General features: G+C 35.6%; 1 protein-coding gene across 15 annotated transcripts in view; it reads left to right on the forward strand.

Moving 5' to 3' along the window:
• The window catches only part of plekha7b (pleckstrin homology domain containing, family A member 7b), a 114,849-nt gene that overhangs the window by 41,508 nt on the left and 61,099 nt on the right, over positions 1–12,242 (forward strand). For 13 of the 15 annotated variants that reach the window (XM_046857334.1, XM_046857337.1, XM_046857340.1 and 10 more), the window contains one exon: positions 9,531–9,614. In XM_046857334.1, coding sequence (XP_046713290.1) covers positions 9,531–9,614 — 84 coding nt within the window. Of the gene's footprint in view, positions 1–1,403; positions 2,033–9,386; positions 9,409–9,530; positions 9,615–12,242 lie in introns of those variants that run through there. The other 2 variants (XM_046857343.1, XM_046857344.1) reach the window with 2 other exon arrangements.

Here is a 12,242-nt window from a genome sequence, read left to right on the forward strand (position 1 = left end):
GGGCAAGGCGATGATGTCATGTGGTGTGAAAAAGAGAAAGTTACTGATGGGAAAAGAGCAGTCCCTACTGGTGGAATAGCTGAAAGGATGATATCTAATTATGAAGAGATTGTGTTGCTTGAAATAAAAAATAATAAAGATATTAATACATCTTGCGCTGCCTGACTGCTCAGCAGATTTATTTTTTAATTAGATGCTTTAGCAGATATTAAACAGTTGATCACATTCCGTGAAATTAAAATGACACTATAATTTTATTTAATTATTATTAACCGATTATATTATACAAAGTAAGACATTTTGTATTTCCCTTAAGAACACTGCTTAGAAACTGATTAGACTTTAATATACCATGGTCAGTCTGAAAACTGGCCTCTGATTGGCTTTAAGGAGGTCAAAGCGTTGAACACACAGGTAGTTTGTGGTCAGTTTATTTAGCATTCAAAATGAATGTGCTGCCTTATAAACATTTGTAACCATAGCAACATACAGTTACATTTCCATAGAGAGAGATACAGCTACAGTATTGTACACATACTTTAATGACCTTACTAAACTAAATGGAGGATATTTGTGTGTTATGTGTTGAGTTGAGGCACAAGATGAATTTGACAAACTGGAGAAGAAAACTTTGTAATGAGAAATGTAACAAAAATGGCACAAGGAATGAACATCAACAGCTTCATTTATAGTAGTATAACACACACACGCGCACACACACACACACACACACACACACACACACACACACACACACACACACACACACACACACTCTTTATTAAAATCCATTTAAATAAAAGTACTACTCTATCTAAAGAAAACAAAGGGTTATATCTATCCATTCAGTCAGTTTTGCACTGCAAACATCAGACAGTTTATGATAATTCACGGCTTGCTGTGCGTTACACTATTTCAATGCATTTTGCTTCATGTTAGGCCGTTATTTACCTCTGGGTCAAAGTTATATAATGTACACCTAGCCATAAACGATTTACTAATTATGCTACAAACCCTCAAAGAACCGTGTAACATCATTTTTAGTTTAAGTCCTTAGATTTTACTTCTAACCAAAATAGAACGATTGCTAAATGTTAAACTCCTGACAAGTTTTTGTTAGAAATTTCATATTCAGCAGTATGCTGTACTATTATTTAAATGAAAGTAGAAAGAAACAATCAGAAAGCAAACCCTAAATAACAATCACACAATTAAGTTACTGAGGTCCCTAGCTTGTAGTCAGATATCAGGCTAAATATTTGCTATCGCAGTGAATAAATAACCGCATGGTGTCACGTGGTCTTATCTCTGCCACGATGAGATCATTCCCTCAGGGTGTTTACGAGCTAAAACCCGTACAATAGCCCTACGAGCCGGCATTACACACGTCTGGGACGACAAGTTCACATCAAGTGGGTTGAGTTTCAAACTGAGGTTGTGGTTAAATTCTTTACTCATGTCTCAGATTGCTTTTAGGAAGTTACTCTGAAACAAAATGCAGTGTGATGGTGTCAGGCATCACGTCTTGTGAAGTTCTTGTGAAGAAAACATTTTTGTAGACTGAAACCTGTAAGTGGCATTAGAGTGAATAGTGCAGGAGGAAACTCAGACACGTCGAGATGGTAAAAATAGACGAGTTCTTTCGGGAGTTCGAGTGCTGTAAGGTGGAAAGTTTGCAGAGTGAAGCGATATGATAGGACGTCTGTGTGTGTTATTGCGAGGGTGGTGTGAGTCGAAGCATAGTGTGTTTTTGGGAATAGTACTTCCTCTCACAGTTAAGTTTCTGCCTCCTGATTTACCTCATCGGTTGGGGAGGAGGATCTGATAAGCCGTGGAGCAAAAACAGCACTCCAGCTGTGATGAGTTATATCGGAGCTCCCCTTATTCAAATTATTCGGATACTCAGCGTTTTGACACAGCATGTGACACGCCGACTTCATCATTTTCTTGAGATTTGACTCGCCGAAAACCTGGACAATCAACTGCATCTTTAAAATGAGACCAAGTTGATAATCAGCTCGTCCTTGCTCAGGTGAGACCAGAGACAGAAGGATTAAGAAAAACTTTTAAATCTTGATAATTGTTTTTAATGCAAAAACCATGCGTAAAAGTTTACATGCACACAAAAAAAATAGCTAATGACCTATTATTAAATGTTTTTATTTGTAGAATTCATCTTTGTTTGTTGCATCACAAACTATTTACTTATTTAGAAAAAAATTATCAACTGTTATTAGGTGCAAAACTGTCAGTAGTGTAAGGTTAGTGATGGGTGTTAGAATTAATTCTTGCTGTAGCATCTGTAAAAGTTGTAAAATGCTAAAACATCTACGATCTTTCCTCATTTTAAAATCATTCTTTTGTCACACTTTTAATTTTTTATTAAGTCAGTATTCATGGTTTGAAGGATAAACTGTCCAAGTGCTCATCTGCTACTGTTCCAGAGAAAGTTTGCATTCATTTATTATTTTATTCACAGAATTCTTGTATTGAGATAACGCGATGTCTGTGAATCAAATCAAGGACATCTACTTAATAAAAAATGTTTCACAAGAAATTATATTATAAAAAAAAAAAAGAAAATTATTTGACCCAAACTGATCAAGTGATGAGCTTCTCATTTCTTAAGCAACCATGTTGGAAGACATATCCTGTGGTCATGGACAACAGGTTACTCTGTTAAATATTGGCCTATTTCCAGCAAAGAAAACAACTAAGGAGATACCTGAGACTACTAAAATTGGGTTGAGAACTGTCCAACCTATTATAAAAACCTGAAATTCTAGTGGTAAACCATCATTTCCAAGGAAGAAATGCGGTTGAAAATAATCTTGAATGACTGTGATCGAAGTTCACTTGGTGAAATCAAATCTCAAAATAACAACAGTAGAACTCATAGCTATGTTTACATTAAAAGTAAGTGCCTATTAAAAGCCTGTGTAGCCTTAAGAAAACTACTTACCAGTGAGACTAATTGGAAAATAAAGTATATTTTTGCTAGGCAGAATAAATATTAGATTCTTTAGCAATGGGAAAAAAGTTAATGTTGTCTGATGATTCGAGACTTACCCTGTTCCAGAGTGATAGGAGCATCAGGATAAGAAGAGAGGCAGATGAAGTGATGTACTCATCACGCCTAGTGCCTACCGTATAAGAATGTAGAAGCAGTGTTTTTATCTGGGGTTGCTTCATTTGGTCAGGTCTAGCTTAAGCAATGTTATGTGCCAAAAAAAAGTTAACTACCTGAATATACTGAATAACCAAGCTTTTCATTAATGGAATTTATTTCTTCCCTGATGGCACAGGCCACCCATAACAAAACAGCATAACAATGCCATGATTCATCAGGCTCAAACTGAAATGAAAGAGTGAAAGAGTGATACAGGGAGCATGAGACATAGTTCTCACACATGGATCACTGAGTCCTGGCCTTAACCCCATTGAGAATCTTTTGGACATGCTGGAGCATGCTTTATGCATCACTCCGACTCACCCATCATCAATACAAGTTCAGTCTGAAGTATGAATACCGATGTATGTAAAAAATTCCGGTTGATAATTTTTTTTTTTAATTAACACCTAATTGTGTTAACGTTTATTCAACTCTTATTAAGTTAAAGGAAAATTATTAAATGAAATAAAAACTGCCTGTTACTCTCTTGTTGAGAGATTAGACATCTACATCAAGCATTTTCGAGCACGATCCATAATTTGGAATTCTGCTCGGAAAAAAAATTCCCCCTGCACTCTTTTTGTTTGCTGTGCTATTCCATTAACTGAACTTTAGACTTTTGTGGTTTAGCTTTTACAGCTGGGAAAACACACTTTGTGATGAGAAACACACTTGAAAATGGCTTGAAAATCAACCGATCTTCTCTGATCTGATCTCTGATCTCTTTCCTTTCACCTCGTTTGATTATCAGTTTGACTCTTGTTAGTGTGAGCCAGAAAGCAAAGCGATAAAATGAACAGAACTCTTTTAATCAGACACAACGGATGCGTTTTTTAAACACTGCTTGATGATGTCGACTCAGTGGGCTGTAGTTGGCATTTATATAAAAAAGACTAAACTAAACAAACCCCCAAGAGAAAAAGGTTTTCCTTCCAGATCCTACACGAAAGATCAACGAGACGTGGTGTGTGTTGAAGGAGAATGAGCGTGGTGTAATAACACGCCTGCTAATAACCATGTCTGTTAAGTGGTCTTTAATCTGAGCTTAAATTTAAATTTGAGATTGAAGGAAACAGGAACAGAAATGTTAGTTAGAAACTGCCAGAAAAAGTGAACTCATCTGTCCTGTTATAAAGCATTGATGGGAAAGAACAATCTGTACAGGAGTTATGAAAGAGTTTAGGGCCATGCGTTAGAAGTCAGTGGGCACTCAAGTAAATTTATGATTTGCTGTTTGAATGAACCAAAGAAATAAAAGCGAACTATCTATCACAAAGCATCATATTCTTTCCATTTTATCATGTTGTATATATATATATATATATATATATATATATATATATATATATATATATATATATATATATATATAAACCTGCCACTTCATCAGAGCTGCTGAAAATGAATCAACACCTTCCAGCCAATCACAATCCAGAATTCAACAGAGCCGTTTATTGTTTGTACTTGTAGATGCAAGTAGTACTTATTACAGTACAATTCACAGAAAGATTTTTTGTTTTATTTTCTTTATGAAATAAATTAAATCAGGTATGTAATAAAAGACAGAGAATAAAGTATAAGAATAAAAAACCAAAACACCTCCACTGTTGTTTAAAATCAGCATCTATGAAATGCAGCGTAAATAACGAAACGTGCAGGAATGCACTAGTCACGTGATCGAGTACTCTGTTGTCTTTTGTCAGAGGTAAATGTCAGCGTGTGTGTGTTTGTGTGAGTGAGATGAAAGACAGTGTTTGTGTAACCACTGCTTTGTGATTGGTGGGATCTTAAAAGGCATTTAAAGCTAAATTGCTCTTGACATGTTTGAAAGTATAACTCTTGAGCATCTTCACTTCATTGGAAGTGTTTATTAACAGAGCTTTAACAAGGCTCACATAACATCTGTATTCATACAGTAAATGAAATAAAAGTGAAATAAAAAAATCTACATGTTTGAAATATTTCAGTTTGAAATGTTCTCATGAAGCCACTGTTTGCTCCAGAGATCCAGAGAATAACTGATCGATCGAACGCTGGCTGGATTTTTCTTGAAACTGATCCACAGTCAAACAAATAGTGAAATGGCTTCAGAAATGGCTAATGGATTCCATGACAAATAGTTCAGAAGTAATGTGGTGCCCAAAACAAGAGGACGGAATGATTCAGTTTGGCTCCTTACCAAGATAACTAGTAAACAAGTGAAGAGAGATGAGCATTGTTTTGATAAATTATATGGGAAGATTTCAGGAATAAGTAAGGGAAAGCAAAAAGAAAAGAAAATGCTCTGATTTAGTCATGTAGTCTAATAAAAAAAACAATAATTATGATAACAATGATAATAATTATTATTGTAGAGAAGGTCTCACACTGTACTGAGCATGCTAAAAAACTTTGGCCTGCTTTTCGACTTTTTTACATCTACGCGATTGGCGAGGGAGCGTTTCATCCCATTTAAAAAAAAAACAAAGTCTGAATTTTGTACAATGCACCAGTGAGTTTTATGCAACAGCAACCACAACAAGTGCAATAAAACACCATTCACTATCTCATTGGATTTGAGTTGAATGGGTCACATGACTAAAAAATACATCCCCGATTTTGAATCTCAGTTTTCTCAGGCCACGTTACAGCACGAAAAACACGTTTTTAGATTCGTCCATTTAGAGAATGCTTTCGTTTTTTTGTTCAAAATGTATAGAAAAGGATGTGTTTACAAATTTAGACAGATTATTGGTAGACGTAGCCAGATAAAGTAGGTACCTGTATATTGTTAGGCAGAGGGTCTGCATGCTTAGCTAGCTAGCATTGTTTTCATTGTCAGCATCATTTTGCTTAGACAGAGGAGCATTTACAGATAAACTCAAACACAGTGACTATGCTTTCCAGAACCTATGATTTGAAAATAAAGAAATGAAGAAATAAAAAAATAATTTTGTACTACATGTAGCACAATTCTCTTTTTTGCATATTTATTTATTGCATGTTTGCATAATGATAGCGGTGGCATAAGGAGGTTTGGGGTGAGTCACAAGTTTTCATAACACATTTCATATTCATTGTTTCTGTGTGTATACAATACAAATACAAATAAAATACTGTATTTGTATTTTCTTATATGGCAATTGGAGATTGCAATGTTTGTAACAGTATGAAACAATATGACTCTGCATGTGATGTGTACATGAGAGAGAAAATGTTTAAGGATAAATCTGACAGTTCAAATGTTTCTAGGGCTATTGCCTCGGTGGCAGAAAATCAACTACAGTGTGTACACCACGTGTGATGATTATCTCAGGATTTATGTGTAGTGATTTATAAAGAGTAACCATGAGTCTTCAGCAAACCATTTAGAAAAAAAAAAACCTGTTAATCACGTTTCTCTTTGCTGACTGACAGCTATTATATACTGAATCACATTTCTGGATCTTTCTATTGAATAGCAGTTAGATTCATTTCAATTCATTTGAGTTGAATGTTCTCTTTAAATCCTTCTTTTTTAAACAAGAAAGGATATTTGTGACAAAAGTATTGAATGTAACTTTTCAAAAATGTACAATGAGAAAGAAAAAATACTCTCTGAATCTGAAAACAAATAAAGCGCATTCGTTCTTAACAGTTTGGGATGAAAGTACCGAGACACCTGACTTTGACACTGTTCCTGAGTTTAAAGAGAGTGCTATGGAGATATGGTTTACATATGTTCGACTGCAAGATCTTGAGTGGACTAAAGCAGTGGTCCCCAAACTTTTCTGCGCCCGGTTTAATGTCGGACAATATTTTCATGGACCGGCCTTTAAGGTGTGGTGGATAAATACAACAAAATAAAATGATACGACCGGCATAAATACTGGTATTTTCTAAATATAATAATAATCGTGAATCCACTGTGTTGTTTTGTTTAGTTCATTTTGCTAGCTTGGGGGTTTGAATTTAGCGGTAATGTATTATGTGTTACCGGTCGGAGCAGCCCCTTTAAGAAGGTAGTGGATGGAGGTAAGACATGTGACCGAGGCCAAGCATCTTCACATGCATCAAGAGAGAGTCATAGACAGATGTGGTGGAGAGAATCCAGTAATTTTAAAAAATAAAACATCGTTCAGAATCAGATAATAAATAAAACGGAAATAATGTAAGTGTAACAGACTTTATCATAAGTTATGTATTCTTTCTGTGCGGCCCGGTACCAATTGTTGGGGACCACTGGCCTAGAGAGTTCTATAGAGGTTTAAAGATGGGTATGGATGTGCTTCTCGGTTTAGTTATAGTAATTGTAGTGTGTTGGTATTTTCTAATGGAAACTACTTCCTTTGTTAATTTATTAGTCTGTTGGAAATTGTCATGTCTCGTATGACACATTGCCTAATGAATATTAAGTGCTTAAGTGCTTTATCCAGTAATGAGTCATATGAAACCCAAAACTGAGATATTAATTACTAATATTAATTGCTCTTATACTAAGTAAGATAGTATGAAAGTAAGATCCACTACAAACTACTATCATTATAACTATACAGATGACCATATCCAGCATGCTCTCCAAAATTCACTGATGTTTCTGAGAGCTGTCCATCCAAATCTCAGTAGTGAATGAGAATGCTGTTAAGATACCCTCCCAAACCTTCCCCATGTATATCCACACATTTCCCCCATGTATATCTTCACATGTCTGATTATACTGTCGCGAATAAATTGTGTCATAGGTGAAAACAGTCACTGTGTTAATAGCATGTTATCTTTATGCAGTGCTTGTGTCATGCTTGTTGGCCATATGAGGTAATGCAATGCTGCACATTCCTGTGTGAACGACGACTATTTACAGATCGAGACACACTCGGTCATGCATTGCAGAGGGAGTGCTTGACAGTTCCGTCTCCATGGTGACAGGGGAGGCGGCGTGTGTGATAAAGAAAGGGGTGTGTAGAGTTTGGGATGTTTTTCCTGTCATGCATGGCTGATTATCATGGCTGCTGATGCATGATGAAGTGTTGTGTCATAGGCCCAAACTGAAAGGTCATTTTTACTGATTTTCAGAGCAAAATCTTGTGCAACTAGACATTCAGGTCTCTCTCATAATCATGGTCCTATTGTAGGTGATTGCTGACTTATAAGGTCAAGAGTCACTCAGGTACACTTTAGACTCCCCTGCACAATGTAACTCGCACGTCAGAATGAAGAGTCAAATGCTCCAAGCGTAGATAAAAAACACAGCTAGGGTTTTTAAATAGACCGAGCTCTGTTTGTGTTGAAGAGGCGGCTGGATTAAGTAAACACCTGTTTATCCATAAAGGCAATTTTGTTTTATAAGTACCGACATTATATACATTTCTATATTTACGTTGTCACCAAAATGCGGAAGTTTTGAGTTCCTCTTGGAAGAGAAAAAATATTGATATCCTGTTTCATTAGAGGTTTTTATGCAGGGGAAAATGTTTTTTTTTTCTGTTTCTGTTGCAGATTTGCGTTATTGAATATGAAATGTTTTTTTGGTGCTTCATCTGCTGTCTACCACATTGTGATGGCAATGCATACAGATTAATTTATTACCATCAGTGCAATTAACTGCAGCCTTTAAATCATTTCAGGTGTAAATTTATGTGTAAATGAATATGAGTGAAGCACAGATATTAAAATAATTTAAAAAGTGTGTGTGTGTGTGTGTGTATGTATGTATGTATATATATATATATATATATATATATATATATATATATATATATATATATATATATATATATATATATATATAATGGAAGCACTGTATTAGTGATAATGGTAATACATTAAAAAGTAATAATGGTAATAATAATAATAATAATAATAATAAGAGGAAGAAAAAGAATAAGAATGACTTTATACGTCTTTCTTAACATAGAAGAACTGTGACCAGATGCAGTTTCTCCTTTGCTTGATAATATTCTCCATCCATGCAAGTGCTTAAGAAGAAGTATATTTACGTGTAATAAAGTACCACACTATTGTGATCATGGATTAAAAACATGCTATTTGTTTTTTATTTTTTTCCTTTTTTTATCTCCAAAACATTATCCTTGTTTCTGTCTTAATGGCCTAGTTATAGCAGATTCTGACCCCCATATAATTCGAATCAATAAAGTTTCAGTGCTGCTGCTGAGTTTTGTGCTGAGTTCATCACTCTGTGTGCGCTAGCCTGAGCCTGGTTTTGGCCTCGGGCCCGTTCCACATTCTGCACCATGCTGGGAAACTCACCCGCTCTCTTGGTGTGTTCATGTAGAATGCATGATCACGAAACGCAAACGAATAATGATGGATCTCTTATGTAGTCTATTTTTCACTTCTATTGCTTCTGATCCTAATCTCTTCCCTTTCTTCTCTTGTTCAGCCACAACCAGAGAACCACGGCATTCCGGCATCCAGTGACGGGACAGATATCTCTGGAAAACACGGATTTCATCGTTCAGGAACTGTGAGTGTCTCATCGTTTACATATCGCTGTTTCATTAGTCTGAAGGTTTGCTGTGTGTTGTGGTGTGACAATGTAAAATCTATTGATTCTGTATAAAAGCATATCCTCATATTTTATTTGTCTTATACTACTGGAATTTTTGACGAGTATTAAAATGTTTACATTTATAAACAACATTGTATTTTTTTACTTTGTAGTTTTTATGTTGCTTATAATGTGTCTGACGAACCGCAGTGCGTACGCTGACATTGGAGACTCCTTCCATAACATGAATGCGTCCTTGTGATAAAACATCTTTTTTGTTTTCTAATCCATTTAGATAATATTCCATAATAACATATAAGAACAAGCACAATAATATAAACCTGCTACTACTGTCATAGCTGCAGTTATAGAAAATGAATCAACATTTTGTGACTGTGGTGGAAATATTGAATCGTATTCACCTCACTGTATCCAATTTATTTATTACTGACTTTTTTTTTTAATTTACTTCCACACTCAGTGCTTTTAATAGTTTCCTATAAAATGTACTGTCTGCTGTAGCATTATCATGGGAAATGGATTTATGGAAACGAGCCAGGATTTTGCTCACACGCCTCTGTTTCAGCGTTTGGCTTTTTAGCAGCAGTAAATCGACTCGGACACTTCAGACGAAATGACCGTAATTGCTATTACTTCTTGTGTCTTCTTGCTGGGATTACTTTCTCATCAATGCAAGGGATCTTTGAGTTGGAGGAGTTGGATGAGGAAAATGATAAAGTTTTGTTTCAGGGTGAGGGAAAAAAAATGCATGCAAACTGCATAAGAGTTAAAAAAATGAACTATGCTGATTTAGTGATACACTGAAGGATTTGCATTAATAAATACAGTCTGTAGACAAGTCTATTGAACAGGCTTAAAGCCTAATAAAATCACTTCTTTCTAAAAAATAAACACACCTGACGGGCAGTAAAAAAACTGTTGTTCCTCAAATATCCTATTTAAAAAGAAATAAAAAATATATTTCCTTAGGACCTGGTCCAAATAAGAAAATACAGTTTACTGAACTGTAAAAGGAAAATGATTTTGGACATTAGATGCTCTGTCAACTTCAATCTTTTTTGTATTGCTTAGCATAAGTTCAGAGCAAAAACCTTTTTGCCCTCTTCCGCATTCTGTACATGAGCTTCCTGATGCTTATGACGTACCAGTGTTTCTGTGATTGACAGGGGAGATCAGTGAGCTCCCAGTTTGCTCTTCTGGCTATTAGCCATGAAATCATCCGAATTCAAACATTTCAAAATCTGACATGTGTTGAACAACAGGTCCTTTAGTTTGATTGAAGGATAACATGTACTGGGTGAAGAGTATGCATTATATAGGGTGTACTTTTTTCTTTTTAATATAGAGTGAATTTTGGGTTTTTAATTAGATTTGTTATTGCTTTGTTATCATTATGTGCAACATCTGGCTTAGACCAGACTTCAAAATCTGTTCAGGCTCATTTTGTAACTTGTACATGTGCTTGCACTGAGCTGTTAGCATGAATCAGTTCTGTCCTATGACACGCACATGCTACTGGTTTTCATTTCAGTTTGACTTTTTCAGTTTTACTGTTTTGTTTTTTTTAACAGCAGTCTATCAATGTTGTGAACTGCACAACTCCTCACAGTCAAATAGTTCCTGACTTCTTTGTAAATCTCCTCTGACACACCCACAAATGCTTTTTGAGATTTTAGTAAGTCTGTGCATCCTTAGATTCCAGATTTATAGCAAATGTCCTTCTCCAGTTTCAGAGGAGACTGTGAACATTGTCTCTTCCTATTAACAAAAGGTAACGGATTAAAAACCTCGGACTTCTATACGATTATAAGCTGCTCATTTTTCACTCAGAGAGACGACATTCCTCCCCGAGCCTGATTGATGCTTCCCATTTCAGGAAGGTGTGAGTTAATCCTGCGTCACAGCACCCGGGTGTTATCACAGCTATATGCTACATTGAAGTGAGCTAAGAGCTAGAAAGGACATGTTATTCTGTCAGTGTGAGAACTCTTGCAGTGTGGGGGTTAGCGAGATTTAATTACAGTAGTCACTAGTAGAGCTTCCCTTCTTCTTCTTTTTCTTTTTCTTCTTCATTTTCTTCTTCTCAGTTCGTCAGGCTTATAAAAGAGATACTGAGTGCTGAGATGCTGAGTTTATTTTCTTTTTGCATGACATTTCTCTGCTATGCAATGGATTTATGGAAAATAAAACCGCCAAGCAGCTGCATGTCTGTGGAAACACCCAAATCTGTATCACCCTTCCTTACACCCAGGGTGCGTGGGGTTCAGATTTGGAAAACATTTTTGGCAGCGATTATACACACAGTCACACATACAGGTTTTTCTGTCTTTGCCAGAATCTTCTCACGATATAGTAGCTAGTTAATGCTATGCTACAACTAAATATAGATAGATAGATAGATAGATAGATAGATAGATAGATAGATAGATAGAGAGAGAGAGAGAGAGAGAGAGATAGATAGATAGATAGATAGATAGATAGATAGATAGATAGATAGATAGATAGATAGATAGATAGATAGATAGATACTTTATTTATCCCAATGGGAAATGTACAGCTTCCAGCAGTATCCACAAACATAGG

Source organism: Silurus meridionalis, chromosome 9 (assembly GCF_014805685.1).
Source record: "Silurus meridionalis isolate SWU-2019-XX chromosome 9, ASM1480568v1, whole genome shotgun sequence".
NCBI lineage: Eukaryota > Metazoa > Chordata > Actinopteri > Siluriformes > Siluridae > Silurus > Silurus meridionalis.